This window comes from Dreissena polymorpha, chromosome 10 (genome assembly GCF_020536995.1).
Source record: "Dreissena polymorpha isolate Duluth1 chromosome 10, UMN_Dpol_1.0, whole genome shotgun sequence".
NCBI classification, from domain to species: domain Eukaryota; kingdom Metazoa; phylum Mollusca; class Bivalvia; order Myida; family Dreissenidae; genus Dreissena; species Dreissena polymorpha.
The window spans coordinates 7055862-7076155 of NC_068364.1; the positions used below are offsets into that span (position 1 = coordinate 7055862).

The window sequence follows — 20294 nt, forward strand, 5'->3', positions numbered from 1 at the left end:
AGGTATTTGGTTGGTATTTGTCGACGCGCTATTTTGATGGTTGTTATCTCTTTTGTAGAAATAGCTCTAGTTCATTGTATGTTACATGTAGAAACATTATGGAAATAACATCGCTGTACTATACTTGCCAATCCAAATTACTTATTATAACGCACAATTTTTTTAAACGGCTTCTTACTGACCTCGTAAGATGTGATACAGGGTCAGTAAATTAATAATCGGCAAGAGCATAGCTCATGTTTATCATTTCAAAACGCTGATATTGACCAGAAGCAATGGTGCCTAATATATAAGTGTTGTATATCCGGCCTTTACACATTAATATCAGTCAATCGTTGAAGGTCATCAGATTTATTGAAACAAACAATTTTACACCAAGATGCATTAAATTTTAATAAGTACATTGTTGCTAACTTGTGTCAGCTTTATAACGTTGATGCCGGGAAAAAGAATGGTAAGATATATTCGTTACAAGGCTTCATTCTAATCCCAATTTAACATTTATAGTAATTTGTTATACCGTTGAAAATAAGGAAATGCCAACCATTCAGGTTGATGCATACTGGATATTCTGTTCAATTTTTGAGAACGGATAACATGTATACGGTTTCACGTTTTCAACTTTCATGTATTTTGTTCGAAGAATCAATTTTTCATGAAATTCCGTTTGTTAATTCTGAAATAATCATGCACTTATAGAAAATATTTATTTAGGCAGTGTTTTTGTATTAAGTCATGAATTGGTCTTAAATAAAGCTTAAGGTATTGCTAAAAGGCATCAAGAGGAAAGGCAGATAACAAGAACCATGGTTGGATAATCCCTTTTTCAGAGAATGTTAGCGTTGCATTTAGAAGCGTATTAAATATTGCATTATAAGCAATCCCATAAGCGCAAAAACTTATTTACTAGTCTGTTAGAGGCAAAACCAGTAAGAAAAATAGGTCTGAGTGCGTCCTACTGTAACAATGTTTAATTATTGAGGCTGTATATAGAATAATTAAAATTGAAAACCTTTAATAACTTGAAACTTTTGTTATTACATAACTAATTGCAAAGAACATTAGTGTATTTTTAAGTGAAAACAACCATTGGTCCTTTACCAACTTTGTTCTAACTATGCCATAAAGAATTACTGCCTCAACAGTGTATCGTGCGCAATACGTGTTGCTTTTATTAAATGTCATACTAAGAGGTCAAATTTCAAATATTATCTACTTTTAGGCTATTTAAAATTGTTGTGTTCAAAACGATTATATATTTGGACGAGTACATAGCTGCCATAACATATTGAACGAGCCGATTTAATTTACACATTTCTATTTACATCTCGTGATTCAATTTTGTTGAAATTGGATTTCCTGATATAAATGAAATAACAATCACCCATTATGATCAATATTTGACTTGTATATACATTCAAACTGTATAGTAATTGAATATTGTTCCACATAATATCATTTTTGAATGTTTTCCGTGGCCATTTGCGTAGAAGCAAGATATAAAAATTAAAAACAAAATGCCTTGTGTACGGTTTGATCAACCAATAAAAATTTACACCGAGTTAAACCGATATTGGTGACGGACCCTGCATCAGATTTCAAAGCGACTTCATGCAATAAAATTGCTTAAAACATATTTAGTTTATTAAATCTAGAATAAGTACACTACCCTATAATATTCCATTACAAGTTGATGTTTTTGTATAACTAATACATTGTCGTCTAGAACGCTTTTAACACGTGTACACTTTACGTTTGAATGCATAATTATGTCACTACATATTTGGGGAATTCTTTTCAAAGGCTCGGAAACAAGGTTAACATAACCAAATTTTAAGATGAGAAAGTGGAAATAAAACTATGAATAATTAACCATATTGTGTTTCGCTATTGGGCAATTTCCTCTTTTTGCAATTGACTGTATAAACCAGTAATAAAATACTCTGTCTTTGTGCGCATTTTGCTCAGATTGCTTCAGTTACGTACAATATTGAATTACATATATCATACGTATTCATGTTGCAAAAACGATGTGCGTTTCGATCACATGTTTTACCACAGTTGTACTATAACCTTGAGAAAAGAAACCCATGGCAAATTCCCTCGCACAGTTATGAGATTGTTTTCCCAACAATGCCATCAACTAAATATGCTTCGGAATGTTTCTACTTTTATTTCATTTCTTTCCTCGTCTGTTTTATGAACTCGTACAAAGATTTGAGCGGCCTTATTTCTCCAAAGCAATAAATTAATGTAATGTATATTTTTCCATTTTGTAAAAAGACAATTATAGTGCGTGAATTTACAATGTTGATTTCAATGTGATGCTTAATGTCGCTGTACGGTTTCTAGACTATGCACTCTTATCCGTCTCAATATGAGGAAAATTGTAAGTAATACTTTTGTTAAGCCATTTAACAAATTTATGGTGCTTGCGTCGGTAATATTGGTTATATGACACGCATATATAATGACAGTATGACACAGAAAAACAGATACTTTGCCATATTTAGCATCGCAAATATATTGCACGGGTTATTTTACCATTGTATGACCCAGTATGTTATAAAATACTTTTTATTGTCATGGAAAACAAAATTTGGTTTAATGTGCAGAAAATCTACCAGCCAAATGAGTTTACGTAATTGGATATGGATAGACCAAACAAATTAATCGGTAAATTGCTAGCTCGTCTATTCATAGAAAACTCGCAGCTTAATACCTCAACAAGTGTAAATTATAGTGTACAAGTGGTAGAATCGTCGAGCATGCAGTCTTGAGGCGGCGGTCGTTAATGAAGGTTTCTAAATGTTTACTCACAAAACAATACATGTTCAGGTCACAATCAATCTGGAAACATTTATTTTCACAAAATGAACAAAAAACTAAAAAAAATAATTGTGAGATTTTTTCTCCTGTTTTCTTTATTGCAAGGGACGTTTTATAATTGTGTTGATTGTTTCGCATGGTTAAGCGAATCAGTGTAATATTAAAATGATTAACAATAGGAGCGGGAATTTTGTGATAATTGGTAATGCTAATAAAACCTGTCCGAATGCAGATATCGATTTCAATAACTCTCTGAACGTGTAAAAAACATAGAGAAAGTAATCGTTATGCCGAATTTTAGAGTTATGAACAAAGAATAAATACGGTAGCTGGTTTGACGAATTGATGGACTGGTAGAAACCAGACACTTGTGTTACGAAATAAAACATGAAGCGTCTTAATTATATGATGAGATTGTTATTCGGTCAAGATGAATCTCGGTCAATGACATATGCTTTATACCAGCATTACTTTATTATAAATAGGGTGTCAGGGTGGCGCAATATATAAATCTTTGTGAATGATATATACCAAAATAATATAAATATTTTGTGTTTTGTTCACTCTGTTATTAAATGAATTCATAAAATGTAGGCTTAACGGTGTCTGATTTTGATAGTTCTGAACACATAAAAATTGGCTTCAGTTCTGTTCAATTGTGTATCTTTTGACATTGTACCGAGTTGTGAATTATCTATATTATAAGAATTTATGGTTTCTTATTTCATATTATTGTGGCGGTGTTTTTTTTAACTCAAATATTATAGCCCTAGTTATAAGAAGTTCCTCGCTGTATGTGAGCCTTTAAAAAGAATAATTTCCATACGCGTATGCTTGGATTGCATCATCAAAAATTACTTTAAAAAACGACCCTGAACAAGTTTTCTAAGTTATATAAATACGTGCTTCTGGGAACAATAATGCAAAAATATGTGTTAACTTTTGAATCATATTATTTTCACTTTAATTCATCAATGTGACCAGATGACACCATGTAATGTTTTCCTGTATCTAAATATGCTTCACTTTATTTCCGAATAATCCTGTATTTCATCCCAATATACATTGCATTTTATGTATCTCTTAAATAATTACTATAATAACTACGATAGAGTTGCAGTGTGTTTATTACACATCTTTAAAAACCATCACAAGTCCTTCACCCTAAAAATGCAGGCATGTAGCTGGTCTGGGTGCAAGTGAGTACCACACCTGCAAGTGAAAGATGGTGGTTGAAAGAAGCTAGTGTATCGGGCTGCAATCTGAATTAAGGTTGCTATGGTCAATATGCGTCAATACCACACCGACCAGCATTGTTGGAAAGTGTTGTGACAACATCATGGTGTAATAGCTTACTTGATCATTTATAAAATATTTGTAGACATAGATTTTTTCATTTCAATTTGATTGTGTGCATTGAAAATGTGTGTCACCATACCACACTGCGTTATGTCAAAAATATGTACATGTTTTGTTTATACACGTAGTGATATTGGCTTCTTAAATGTTTATTGTGAAAAGAGTCATGAAGTCATTCTCTTAACATCAGAGCTAACTAAGAATGTGTTATGTATACACATGCTTTGTATTTTTCCTTTTCATGCTCTAAATACATGTAAAAATGACTTGTTTTCAAGTATTACTAGTACTTTAAAAGATTAATGTAATGTTGTTCAAATACTGTTAGAAACATGCAATAATATTCGGTTGAAAGGGTGTTGAAAGTTACAGTTTTGTTAAAATCAAATATAGACAATGAATAAATGATGCTGACTTTTTACGACAGACTGATGCTGTTTGAGCATCGTTTATGATTACCTAATAACAAAGTGTGAATCGTAGTAATACATGAAGAAGGAGAGCGATTAGGCTATTTTGCATGCGATGTTGAATGCAATCCAGCTGATAAGTAACAATGTATGTAAAAACGCTAGTTTAGGCAACATTTGGAATTATTTTTTAGGTTATTGCATGACATTGTTGCTACACGGTGGCCAAAGATCAAACTGGAGACATACAGAAAGAACTAGAGAAAGAGCTAGATAATTGCAAAAAAATAATTGTCTTCGTAGTTGCGCCATGGTCATCTTACTAAAGTAGAAAGTTAATATGCTTGTTGTGTATATGTTTCATTTGGCGAGCAATGATTTGATTTTGATTACCGTAAATGCTGAAAGAAATACTTGGACCAAAGAGTGAGTGAGAAGAGGCGAAACCATTGAATTTAAATTTAAAAAAAAAAACACACAAAAACTGCACATCTTTATTTTTCTAAATAAAAAACAAATGTTTAAAATATTTGATGCAGTTTACAAACATTGAAATGACTGTTAGTAGAGCAAATAAATTTGCAAAACATGCACGCGAATACAATAACATTCTGTAAATTACAGAAACTTGATTTTTTTTCATTTTACCGTTATTAAATGATGCTTATCATTTGATGAATATATATGCTAAATAAAGGACTTAAATTAATAAAATCGAGGCGTTCTTAGTTTAGTTCAAAGAACGATATGAAGTCAACATTTAATCCGAATGATTTAAGAGAGACAATGCCGTTTACTCCTATGAAAATTGTAAGAAGTATCTCCCTTTTAATGAACAGATCCAGCTGAATATATCATATAACGCAGAATATATCCTTAGGTGAGTCAATTCACACTCCGATTTACTGTTTAAATTTTCATCTTAGAATGGAACTTTTTGTGCTTTGTTGGTATCGTTTGTTTGTATCATATACATCTTCAGAAAATGGAGGCAATAAAGATATATATATATAACCGTATAAATCGTTCAAGATTATATCGAAAATATGATATCACCATTATCATTATATACGATGATTCTAATAATGACGGGAAAGATTATCACTATAATATATATAGGGATGGTGAAGAAGATGATGATGATGATGATGATGATGATGATGATGATGATGATGATGATGATGATGATGATGATGATGATGATGATGATGATTATGATGATGATGACGATGACGATGACGATGACGATGATGATGATGATGATGATGATGATGATGATGATGATGATGATGATGATGATGATGATGGTGATGATGATGATGATGATGATGATGATGATGATGATGATGATGATGATGATGATGATGATGATGATGATGATGATGATGATGATGATGATGATGATGATGATGATGATGATGATGATGATGATGATGATGATGATGATGATGATGATGATGATGATGATGATGATGATGATGATGATGACAGGCTGGGACTGGTAGGATGTACTTTGAAGCTTCGTAAAGTACTAATGAATTTTTTTCACAGATTATTTACTGCGATATTGTCATATCTGCTTAATAGATGACTACAATGAGTATGTTATCATTTACATAGATATGAGTTTCGTTGTAGGTAACAGCTTTTTCAAATACCATGTCATTGTTCAACAAGCCAGCCGAGAACAATGAACAATTAAGAAACCTCTTGCTGACACACCAGCATCTCAAACGAGATGGAACATCGCTTACATGTATACAACGGAAACAAAAGCTGCTTACTGATTGGCCGACTGCCGACTGCACTCAACAGCAAATATTTCCAAATAACGAATGATTTCTAAATAAATTTTCGTTTTGCAACAAATATGTCTTCCTAACACCCAATTAAATATCCAAAGAAATAGAAATTCAGTAACAAAATGAGTGAAAATGGCCGAAGAAAAAAGGTTTGCACAAAAATCTAGCAATTAAAACAGACATATGTCTGACCAGCAACAACGGGAATAAACACTGATAGGATTGCGAAATGATAACACTATTCAAGGCAAACAAAAAAAACACATAAACCCTAGAAAGTACTCTTTCCCGACAAATAACTACTTAAGGCAGAAATTATTACATGTCAAATCATGGCTTGTTCAAGCAGATCTAAAACATCAGCATATTTTAATTCAATCAATATCGATAGTTTTGTAACGAAAGCTATGTGTTCATATCCAATATGAAAATAAAGACTCCAGATACATTATCATTACTTTTTTCTTGTTACCACCCACTTATTACTATTACGACTTTTTTACAAAAGGATTTGCTTTGTATATTGTATACAAAAATCGATTCATGTTTCCTGTTATTAGACAATATTAAATGGCAATAATATTTTCGGACCTGCCTTGCAATTAACATGCCTCCAAATTCCCACATTTTCCAGTGAAATTGTATTGCAGTTAAAGAGATGTTAATTTCACAAGATTAAGATTGAGGGGTTTTCGTCAAAGGCACTATACAATTAGGAGGACCGATACAATGAAAATAAAGAATTGACAATAAAAGTGATTTCTAGGGTGTATACAAGATTTTACAATAGCCATATTAGGAAAACTACCACGCACCAAGGCGGCCAAGATTTTACACGGACCGGCACTATATTCGAACTAAGCTGAGATACCTTTAGAAAAAATGTTCAGATCAAGTTTCATGAACATTTTGCTATACATGCGACCCATTTAGACAAATGTTTACTAAAGCCAATTTAGAAAAACTGCCCGCCCCGATGAGTTAATGGTTTTAAACGAAACACAGCCGTTTTGGAAATCAGCCGAGAGATAAATAGAACAATGTTCTGACCCAGGTCCATGAATATCTGACTATAATTGTGACTTCTTAAGTGTTTTCAGCCATTTAAGAAAAACTGCTCCGCACCCTGGTGGCAATCTTTTCACCAAACCGGAACTCATATGTGATATCGTTCAAGCAAATGATCTGACTAAGTTTCATGAAAGTGGACCATGCATTTGACTTCTAGAATATTCACAAGATTTAAATTAAATTCGAACTGGTGACCTAGTATTTTACCTCGCGTGACCCAGTTTCAAACTCGACCAAGATAACATTCGAACAAATCTTCTAACCAAGTTTTATGACCATACAACAAAACATGTGGTCTCTAGATTGTTCACAAGTCTACTTTTATTTTGACGTTGCAAGACGAACGAATCACGACGTAATGTCACGTAAGTAAGCATTGCAGTCTTTATGAATTAGTGATTGAATAAAGCAAATAATGAGTGAGTGCATGAATTAATTAAATAAGAGCGACAGTCATTGGTACCCTGCATCCCCTCCCACTCTTTACGAGTCTCTATACGATAAAGTTAACAAAACGATATGTGAGTGCAAGAGTGTGATGTTTTGTTATGAACTCGTTTCTGGTTGTTCAAAATATTCAAATGAAAAAATATAGCAGTGTAGTTTGGAGAATAAATAATCGAGTTATAGTACATTGCTGCATAATGAATAAAATAAACATAGAGACAGGCAGACAGACAGCAGACAGACAGACAAACACACAGACAGACAAACACACAGACAGACAAAGAAGAGAGAGAATTTCAGTTTGCACAGAATCCGCGGTCATAAGGACAAACATTTTGAATAGTTCGCTACCATTTAAAAACTAATTACTGCATGATCTTTTGGATGAAAAACAGACATAGTTAAGAGCATACAAACTGTCACTCCACAGTCATCTGGCATTAATTTTAAAGGCCGTATCTCGCGTTTTGTTTGTGCAGAATACATTAGTGTTTATAGTTCCCGCGACAATTGGTTCCGAAACTGTTTTCGTTGATACATCTTATTCGTTATGTATACTTAGTATGTATGGCCATTTAACAAACACCGCATTACTTTTAAGTTCGAAAAGTTATGTTATGTGTATATCCGAACGGGTTAAACAATATTGCATTATTCATGTTTCATTTATTGTTAGCGCTAACCTTTTCAAAGGCCGAATTATTTTAGACATATCATTGAATCTATCGTTTTTTATCGGCCAATATTAGACGATATTGAGTTCCCATACGCAGCTATTAAACAACGAGCGCTTTAAATAGAGAAGTTAAATAGCCAATCACCGACACAGTAAAAAATACTTGTTTACTTGTCGATAAATAAAGATAAAGAATAGCACGTTTTTATTCTTGCATAATTTGATAGAGATTTGAAAGCTACATATTTTACTAAGCCATGCTCGGGTTCGGGTTTGCTATTTGTATTGTAAATAGGTAGTTTTACAAACACGTTTGATCTTTGTTTTAGGGAAATGTGTTAATGTTATCTTATAGATATGTATATGTAATGATCGTGAAAAAAAAACTTTGATGTTAAGATCGTTTTGTTCATTAACCAGGAAACCCAATAGTCGACATGACTTCATCGCTTCCTCCCTTTGATATGTTCAGCGTCAATCAATATTTAATATTTTACTATAATATGAAAAAATATAGCGCTAATGTACTTTTGATTTCTATTCATACACACAACGACGCATTATCATGTCGAACCATTCATTGATTGTTCGTTATACGTTTATATGTTTGTTTTACTGTTCGGTTATTATCTGTTAGAAGAATGAATTAAAACAGTGAACAAACCACTGTTTTTGAAGGCAGATGAAATAAAGGATATTATTTTATCAAATTAATGTCGGACAGCATGTCGGAGCCCAACAGGAAGTTAATTACCGTGATGCTCGTGCTGGTCGGGATTTCCCAGGTAAGTGAGCTCGTGCCGCTAGTGTTGCGACTTAGAGCCACAAAAATTCACACCAACGCGTTTTGTGATCGGCATTTTCTACAAACATACTGCGCTAAAATTGTGCTCCGTTTATGCGGTTAAATGTAATACGTTCAGACTGCTTTGTAACAGCATGCTTTGGCGAACTGACAGAAAATACAATCGAACATTTTTTTTTAATTGTATAACAATGACGATGCTACGGTAGCATAGAGGTGACATTCACTCCACTTTATTAAATTGCACTTCTCTTGTTCCTATCTCGTGGCCACGACTTGCTATCTCGTGACAACGACTTACTATCTCGTGGCCACGAGTTGGCTATGTCATGGTCACGAGATAGAAAAAAAGAGGAGTACAAGACTTAATAAAAGAGGTGTGCAATTATTCTGTACGCATATTTATAGCTGGCCAAATCGGGCTTTTACTGTGATGATTACTTCCTTTTGTATGAAGATCGCCATGAACGACAATATGGAACAATTTTATCGGCTGACTAACTCGTGGCCACGAGTAAGCTAAGTCGGGATCTCGAGAAAGATAAAATTCTCTTCTCTTTTGTTGATGATTACTTCCCTTTGTATAAAGATCACCATGAACGACCATGTGGAACAATTTGATAAGCTGACTAACTCGTGGCCACGAGTTAGCTAAGTCGGGATCTTGAGACAGCTAAAATTCTCTCTTCTTTTGTTTAATGCACCCTGCATTAATTTACTGCACCGCTCTTTTTTTAATTGCACTCCTATCTTATTTAGTTTTGCACTCCTCTTTTTCTATCTCGTGGCCACGACATAACTAACTCGTGGCCATGAGTTAGTAAGTCGTGGCCTCGACTTACTAAGTCGAGGCCACGAGATCGAAAAAAAGGAGTACAATTTAAAAAAAAAATAGGAGTGAATGTCTCTCTATGCCACCGTACGATGCGCTTTGACGACTTGTCTAATTCTGATACAGATTTGTACGTGATCAAGTTTTAGTTAAGCAGTTATGCAAGATCTCATATTTGCACACACACACACACACACACATGTTGTCATAACTTACACAAATTATAACAGTTTGTTATGGTTCAAATACCAGGAGGAGGATATTTATTGAAAAGCATCAACAGCAAAACAGCAACACAGGTTCACAGCGCTGATATTCGAGTTAAATAAAGAGATCGTAAATGTGTGTCCCTTAAATTAATTAATAAAAAGGGGTAGAGTTTGGTCGGACTTCTATAATCGGCCCGCGACTGACATAACGGCCCGATAACCTTAGATCTGTGAGCCGTTGTGCGGCCGGGGCGATTTTTGACGTCCGGCAAAATCTCCGGATTTTAGTGACAATTCGGACGTGTTTGTTTTTTTAAGTAAAATATTTACATTCAAAAAGCATCGAACCAATCCAAAACATATTGCGGATTGTTTGTTTAAAAGGCATACTTGGAAACTTAGATAGGAATACAATTAACCCCTCCGGTCAGTCATTAGATCTCGTAAATCGTGCTTTTGGACCGAATGGTAAGCATTCAATACAAACGATTCCAAAGATTTTGTGGTTTAAAATACATTCGGAGTAATGGATGGAAGAACGTTGTTAGCGGGAGCTGTTATTTTGTGGGTCTAAGAAATTTCGCAGTGAGTGAAGTCGAGATATAGAGCGAATATTAACACGATATAAACGCTTACCACTTTTTACCGATATGGTTTGAAAGTGAGTGGCATTTTTCACAATTAATGAGAGTAATAAATGGTATACAACGGCAAAAGTACCTGTCTCGGAATGGACGTCGTCATCTTGTTTGTCACATGATTACACTCTCTATAGTACGTGTTAACTGCAATCGTTTACAGTTGTCTACCATGAAATGTTTAGTTTCAGTTGCGGAAAATGATCAACCGTGGTCCTTTATCTCACGATGATACTGTTAACACTGACACTTATTTAATATAATAACTAAATCGTAACCTAGGCTATAGATAAGGTATTACATAAAACATACAAATTCAAGTGTAATGTGCTTAGAAATTGTATTACAAATAATGCTATTGAAAGTTTACGATTGTAATATTGTTAACGGTAATAATATTATATAATATATATAATACACATGTAAAATGTGTATATACAGTAATACTTTTTTTTATCAAATTATGAATGTGCTGAGAAACATTAATGCGGCTATTGAACGTATTACAAAATTATGATATTCATTACATATACATTTTTTTATTCCAGTATATAAAAAATGTATAATGTAAATATATATATTTAGGGTCTGTTGAACGGGGTCGCAGGGCCCACTATGGTGGATCTACGCATGAAGTTAAACACTTCCTCCGCCGATATAGCGCGCTCAGTCTCCGCACAGGGTTTCGGGATATTCGCCGGTGCGCTTGCAGGCGGGTTGGTCATTGACGCCATGGGGACGTGGAAGTTTCTCTTGGTGACTCTGGCGGAAATCATAGCAACCGTCACCCTTATCTTGATGTCGTTCGTCACCTCCCTGTCCTTGCTCTGGGTGACGTTCTTCTCCGTCGGAACAGCAGCAGGGCTTACCTCTGTCGGTAAGCGCCTAGCCTATCGACACAAATGATGCATAGAGAAAGTGTCTTTGTTTTCTGAGTAATACCGTGAAATATTGTTTTCAGTGAAGTTAAATTTCAGGTGTTTTATACCCGTTCCACTACTTTTTTCTCACTGATGTGTAGAAATTACGTTAACAATAAACTTTCCGGTACCATGTTGGATTACAATTAAGTACGCTGCGGATTTCAAATCTAATTGCTATGAGCTACTTCTGGCGAAATTACCAGGGTTGTCATGTGTGAGTCGCACTGATCCGAGTAGAAACAATGCATATATTAACCATTATTATCCGATGTAAGATAACACAAAGTGTTTACAACAAAGGGTACAGTCAAAACATGGAAACGCAGATAATATGGATGTTTTTAAATATGCTCCTTAGCATGTAACTGTATGCAAAATAGGAGGACTTCTGTGCCAATTGAATGTATGCTCTGTTTGTAACAAATTACGAATATCGGCGATAGGCACAATCAAATCATGTTTGGCTAGTAAAACGTCTACAAATAATATGAGTTTAACTTAAATAACACATGTAAATATCAGTTAAATTAATAGACTATATTTATTGTTAAATGTCGTTGCAGCCTGTCAGCGGATTTTGATAGTATTGTGGCGCGCCGAGGCCGCAGTCCCCTTTAACGCCCTATACATGGGCTACGGCATTGGCTACATGTTAGCTCCACTCGCCATTAATCCATTCCTCGCCGTTTTGGAGTTTCGATCTGACACTTCCGTCAACATGTCAAGCAATAACGTCACTCTCCAAAGAGGCTGGGAATCCCGTGTGTACGTAGCGTTTGCCACCATTGGTCTCTGCGTGGCGACGCTGGTGATGCCATTATTCGTGTACTCCTTCGTAAAGTGCTACAGACGCAACAAGAACAATTATTCGAACATTGACGAACCGGGAGCGAGCGCTCTTTCGCCTTCGAAGAACGGAATAGTTAAGCGGGTGCTGGCTATCCTGAATCCAGCGTCCTACGCTGACGGAAATTTCAAGTTCGGGCTAACCGTACTTGTGTTTACCGTACTGCTGTGCATGAATATCAATGGAATTGTAATGATGTTCGGAAATTTTGTGCGCACCTTGTCCGTGGATCAGCTTCAATTCGCTTCAACAGAGGCTTACTATCTTGATACGGTATACTGGGGCAGTTTCACGATCGGGCGATTTGTAAGCTTCGTTCTTTCTTACTTTATTTCTACACGCAAACTATTCCTGATAGATGTATGTATGTACCTTGTAGCTATTACCTTCGCGGATATTTTCGCAACAAGAGGGAAAATTTTCTTATGGATGTTCACTGCAGCAATCGGTTTCTTCATTGCGCCGATCACTCCCACCGGTATCGCGTACATCAATACGCAGATAGAGGTAGGAGGAATAGTGCTGACGCTCGTCGTGCTCGCTTTTGGCTTTGGCCAACTTTTGTACATGTGGATTGAGGGCGCTCTTTACGTAACGTACGGACCTAGCACGGTTTTTTACACTCTGCAATTCTCTGCGATATTCGTGTGTCTTATTTCAGTTATATTTGTCGCAATAACCTGGACACGGAAACGCTCCGCGAACAACGAGGACCAGACGCAGGTTGTGACGTCAGATCATGACATTGCGACGACGTCGGTTTTGCGGTACAGCGATTTGAATACAAGAAACTGACCACTCTCTTACACTGCGGTTCATCACATTCATTGTATGTTGAGGCACGAACGACAACTCTGCTAGGAGAATGGCAACTGACATGTTCAGTGTTATAGTTTTTTAAGGGCGTTATAATAATACACGGTTGCAAGTTATAATTTAATTTCCATTATTATTGTTGAATTTTATCATCCAATGTCTCGATTATGAACTATACAGTCAATTTCTCAAAAATGTCCTATTCAAAGAAGTTAAACCGGTTATTAGCATTCGTTATGTATTTTAGCCGAAATGTGTACTATTGAAAGGAGGAAAGGTCTAAAAGCAGTCGTGGTTATTATTTTAATATTAGATATAAGATGAGGCTGATGTACCTAATGTGAAAACTTAGGTAATTATACAATAATACTTTATTTAAATAGTGTCGCCAAGGTAAAAGGTAGAACACCGACATTACCATTCCTAAATACTACATACGTTGTATACCACGAAATACAATCCACGAATTAAAATATATTCAATTCGTTTTTAGCAATATAATTGTCAGTTGTTACATGAATAAAGTAAATACACAATTAAAATGGTGACGTGTATAAAATATCATTTGTACATATGATCAAACATACAGTTTTATGTCATTTTCGGGGATCTGGTTGTTATTTTTGTCTGATTTAATATGCTGATTATGCATTGAGAAAACACGTCTTAAAGAGACATTATTTTAATGCCATATTGTTGAACTATCTTTCTGAAAATTCCCTTTAGTTATCGCGAAATGCACAACAATAGCATTCGATATTCTTCGGATTTGCAGCGCTTTAAAATCGTAAAAATGAAATAAACATATATTTATAGTAATAGTGCGAGCATAGGTTCTTTTTTTTCCTCGAAACATATATTATCAAAATGATATTTTTATATTTTTCCTATTTTAGTTAAGTCAGTCATATACCGACTATCTTTGGTGAAAAGTTAATGATACAAAAGGGAACATGCCTTTGGTAACATACTAAACAAATATGCATACGACCACACACATGAAATACCGAGCACAAAGCATTCAACATAAATATATAATAAAATGAATACGTAAATAAATAATTGGTCTTCATCGTTAGTGTTAACAAGAAGCAACAAAACAGCTAACTATCAAGGTAACCATTCATTTTTAACAAAGCATGCTAACTTAATTTGGAAATATTCCTTAATTGTCTAGTGTATCAGTACATATACACATATAGATCAATTGGTGTATATTATAGTGCCAAAAGTGCATATCCTTTACTATACTCTGTTTTATTTGACTTCAGTCAATGTTTACTGTGATTTATTGTATGCAAATCAGTGATGGTAGACATTTTTCTATCGTTATAGAAGGCCTACACTTTAAACGAGTGTTGCCGCAGCAGAATGAGTGGATGCTCAATATCTAATCACGTAAATCAATCTGTAAGAAATGGTGACAAATAATATTTGGAAAAAAAGTGTTTCCATGATAAGCCCAAAATATTTGGGATCATATACAGTTGTTGTTTTGTTTTTTTGTCAAATGACTGATTTTAAAGTCTAAATAAAACACATCATTTAATACAGATTATGTACAGCTTCATGTCCTAACGAATCTGTATTATCCAGGATCTGCTTTGTTTCCTTTGAACTTATATAACATATTTGAAGTTTCAATTATGCCAATATATTATATATGTATAATCAAAGTTTAATGTAATGTTAGTAGTACATTTCAATAATTATTTGTTTGCCATTTCACTTTTTCACTTACTAGTATTTTCATTAATAGCATTGTTAACACTCTCATTCCTAGTATATATGTTTAAGAAAATGGAAAAGGTGTACGAACTATATAGCTTTGACATTAATTAAATATAAATTGGTGAAAGCTTTATTTCGTTTTGTTTTGTTCCATCATGGGTACCCAATTGTTTATTTGCAATGTTCACATATAAGATTTTCATCGCCTGTGTATACACACCAAATGTCTGTGAACGTATTTATTTCGCGAAACTTATTATTTCAATACATCAGTGCTATTTCATTCGCAGTAAGACAATCTGTTGTCGTAGTGGTAAACGTTAAGAATGAAATCAAATACTTACAGTACTGCCATGCAAATGAGCAATGTTTATAATCTGTACAAATAATATTATATTTTTTTCTCTCAGTGATAGACATTTTGCTCACTTTCTTTAGTTAATTGGTATTGTAATGTGAACTTTAGGCCTATTCTTTGCAACGTTCAGATGTCTTTCCTTTCGGTTGCAGTATAGTTGTATATGGCAATTGTACTATTTTTTAACTAAGCTTTACCTTTTTAAACAGCCACATTCTGTAGAAAATTATGATGGTTTGAAAATGTCATTAACTTACAATAGTTGCTTGCAACATTTCAACCATGGTAGAAACAAAATATCGCTCCTGTAGAAACAAAATCTCGACCCCGTTGACAATTAAAGTGAACTCACCTTGATGTTTGTATTTGTCGTGGCCGTTCGAATGACCTACCTTTAAAGGTGAAGCTTTATTTACAACAACTGATATTGAATACATTCATTAAAAATGCGAACATCTAAAGAGCTTTCAGCGCTTTGTTTTACAACATTGACAGCAAGAAAGTGTTTTACCCTGGCCTTATTGTTCGGCTCTGTGCCGCGCCGCCGTTTTGAAGCGCAGAATTGCTATTTTCAAAAGCTAAAACCGCCACGCGCACCTATCGATAGGGATCTTTATTGGCTCTTGACCACTAGTGTTAGATTAGATGACAGCAAAAACAGCGACGGATATTTCTATGGCTTTGCTTGAAATGGCCACCGGAAAAGCATCGCGAAAACTAAATTTCTCAAACTTAATTCCATTTTTATGCTCCCCCAAAAAATTTGGGGGGAGCATATAGTCGGCACTTCGTCCGTCCGCCCGTCCGTGTGTCCGTCCGTGCACAATTTTTGTCCGGGCTATTTCTCAGCAACTAATGACCAGAATTCAATGAAACTTTATGGAAAGCTTCACTACCAAGAGGAGATGTGCATATTATCAACGGGTTCCGGTCGGATGATTTTTCACAGAGTTATGGCCCTTTGAAATTTTCCATTAACTGTACATATAGTGCAATTCTTGTCCGGGCTATTTCTCAGCAGTTAATGACCGGCATTCAATTAAACTTTATGGGAAGCTTCACTACCAAGAGAAGATGTGTATATTATCAGCCGGTTCTGGTCGGATGATTTTTCACACAGTTATGGCCCTTTGAAATTTTCCATTAACTGTACATATAGTGCAATTCTTGTCCGGGCTATTTCTCAGCAACTAATGACCGGAATTCAATGAAACTTTATGGGAAGCTTCACTACCAAGAGAAGATGTGTATATTATCAGCCGGTTCTGGTTGGATGCTTTTTCACAGAGTTATGGCCCTTTGAAATTTTCCATTGTACATATAGTGCAATTCTTGTCCGAGCTATTTCTCAGCAACTTATTACGGGAACTCATTGAAACTGTATGGGAAGCTTCACTATCAAGAAGAGATGTGCATATTATCAGCCTGTCCTCGTCGGATGATTTTTTACAGAGTTATGGCCCTTTGAAATTTTCCATTGTACATATAGTGCAATTCTTGTCCGAGCTATTTCTCAGCAACATATTACGGGAATTCAATGAACCTTTATGGGAAGCTTCACTACCAACAGGAGATGTGCATATTATCAGCCGGTTATGGTCGCATGATTTTTCACAGAGTTATGGCCCTTTGAAATTTTCTATAAACTGTACATATAGTGCAATTCTTGTCCGGGCTATTTCTCCCCAACTACTGACTGGAATTCAATGAAGCTTTATTGGAAGCTTAACTACCTTGAGGAGATGCGCGTGTTATTTGTGGGTTCTGGTTAGATGATTTATTTAGAGATTTATGGCCCTTTGAAATTTTTAAGTTGCTAAACCATCCATCGTATTATTTTGTCCAAAGTTATGCCCCTCAAGACGTTTCCTTTTATCTGAATATTAAGTGCAATATTGTGACAAAAATACATTTGGGGAGCATCAACCGTCTCCGAAGGTTTCTTGTTTCTTTAAGATTGCCTCTTTAAGAGTAAGTATGTAAGTAAGTCTTATTTTTGATAAATAATTGATTATATTTACTTTAAAAAATGCATTTGTCACTATGAAAATGACGTGTTCTCAACATTAAACACGTGGCACTGATTTCTCGAACATTCTTAAGTCGGTTTAAGAAATAACTGACGTTGTCGTTTATTTTAGCTCGATTTGTCATTGTCATGGAATCATATTACGGTTTACCTAGAAGCGATTATCAGATTACTGATATAGTTAAATGTAGAATTGCCAAACACACATAAATATACATATAATACAATTTTCCTAGCAACGAAAACCCAAAGGACAGTAACATATTCAAAAGAAATCTTATTTGATGTAACTCACTTTTTTTCACCCACTAGTCTTTTTTTGTGTTGAAGGTAAGTTACCATAGACTAGACAAAACAGTAAACACAGTGCAAATTGAATATTAGGAACAGTGATCACCGGAAGTGTTTATTCAAAGAATTGGTAATTCAAACTTAGCGCTTAGCATCCTGAACTTTACACGTGATCAAAAATTGAAAGTAAAAACAAAATGAGTAAAAGGGTATCAACAGAGAAACATCTCTCTTCACAAATATGTATATGAAACATGCATTCATTTTGGTTTCAAGTAACAAAACTTTTACCTGTTTTACTGTCAAACAAGAGTTCAGTGTATATTGGTATGTCAACACAAAAAACGTATACATGCATACATATTAAACAATAATTAAACTTGATAAGATGATAAAAACGCAAGATATAAATCGTATATTTTTATCTGAATTTAATTTACAACCAAGTGTTACTGCAATATCAGTTGGGTGACTTCTTCATGAAATCAGTAGGCGTCTGTCAAGGATGTCTGCTCTCCCCCGTTCTGCATACACTTTTCCTTGGGAAGATAATTCAGGAGACCCTCAAAGACCACCACATCTCCATCGGTGGCAGTCCCATCTCCAACTTGAGATTCACTGATGACATTGACATATAGGAAGCATCAACAGCAGACTTCAAAACCCTGCCAAGAGATTTTATAAAAGAGCAGATGCACACGCGATGGAGGTCAGCACGGAGAAGTGGAATATAACGGTGATCATCACGAACGGCACAAGTGCGGACATCATCATGAACGGCGAGAAGCTAGAAGAAATGACAAGCTTCAAGAACTTGGGAGTAATATTGTCCAATGATGGTACCTGTACGGTTGAGGACCGAATGAAATTTCCCATTGAGACTGCAGCGATGGCAACACTTAGCAGGGTGTGGACCATCAGCTCCATCAGCTTTCCCACAGTCTTTACAAACCTTTTTTAGTTTTCATAGCACTGTTCGGCTGCTACACCTTGATGAATCACATGGACACAGACTCGCAGGTAACAAGCCTTTGAACACGTCTCTACCAAAACTGCTCCATATCTCCGACAAACAGCACAAGACCAAAGAGTACGTCCGGAACAAAACAGCTGAACTTGGCCCCCCGCCTTCCCCCATGGTCTGTAAAACTACGCAAGCTGACTATGAATGAAAAAGTCATCAGGCACGACTTTTATGTGCAAGACACTCTACAAGGTGGTCGCCGTCGAGGTCGTAAGAAGAAAAGCTAGTTGGACAATGTGAAAGAGTGGACGTCCCTCCCTAGGGTTGAGCTACTCCTAGCGGCCCACAACAGACCCTGCTCTATGCCGCTGTCCCTTATTTCCCCTAACAGCCAGACCGGTCAAGGGAATGATGATGAGAAGGAAGATGACATTCACAGTTCCCTGAAGATGAAGCAATACATACCGCCTCTAAATTGTTCACACACTTTTATTTTCACCAAACCCACATGACCCAGTTATCAACTTCTAAATATCAATGGGACAAATATTTTGAACATAGTTCATGAAAATGTGTCAAAGAATGTGAATTCTTGAGTGTTAACAATAGTTTTCTATAATTTGACCAAGTAACCTAGTTTATGAGGGGTGAGATATAGTTGGGAATCATGTTCTAAGCAGGTTCACGAAGATTGGGTAATAAATATGGCCTCAAGAGTGTTAACAAATTCTTTATGTTATTTTATCAAGAGACATAGTCTATGATTCTACATAACCTAGTTTCAAACTCGGTACGAGAATGTAAAAAAAGTGATCACTCAAAATAAGAACGATTAGCTCAGGTGTGCTTAAACCCAAAACAAGTGTTGCACATGGTGAATATTATCATGCCAGTAACATACAACTGCACTACTTTACTTAAATGTAGAGGGAGGAACAATTATATTGCCAATCCCTTCTCAATATGGCCACCTGTGAACTGACATCACAATGTCAATCGCGCTGTTCCCCAACTAAATCTCAGACTCATAATAAAGATTATTCTTGACACGGTCATGTTTTTGAAAATTAGTTAGTTACACACAATTTATACTACGACATATAAAAAATTGTTTCAAATTTTATTTGCAAACAAACCCTTTTCCGTTTTTAAGTGAATTTTTTATTCTTAATTCAAAAATGCGTTCTAACGACTAAGGTACTGAAAGACAACAAGAAATGAAATAATGCATTTTGTTTATTACACTGTAATATAATA

General features: G+C 35.2%; 1 protein-coding gene across 1 annotated transcript; it reads left to right on the forward strand.

The window, feature by feature from the left end:
- Positions 1-9239: 9239 nt before the first annotated feature.
- Positions 9240-18711, forward strand: LOC127847955 (sodium-dependent glucose transporter 1A-like). Its single transcript, XM_052380207.1, has 4 exons — positions 9240-9379; positions 11664-11955; positions 12565-13007; positions 18538-18711. The coding sequence occupies exons 1-4, from the start codon at positions 9308-9310 to the stop codon at positions 18709-18711; spliced, it is 981 nt and encodes a 326-aa protein (XP_052236167.1). The 5' UTR covers positions 9240-9307.
- Positions 18712-20294: the final 1583 nt, after the last annotated feature.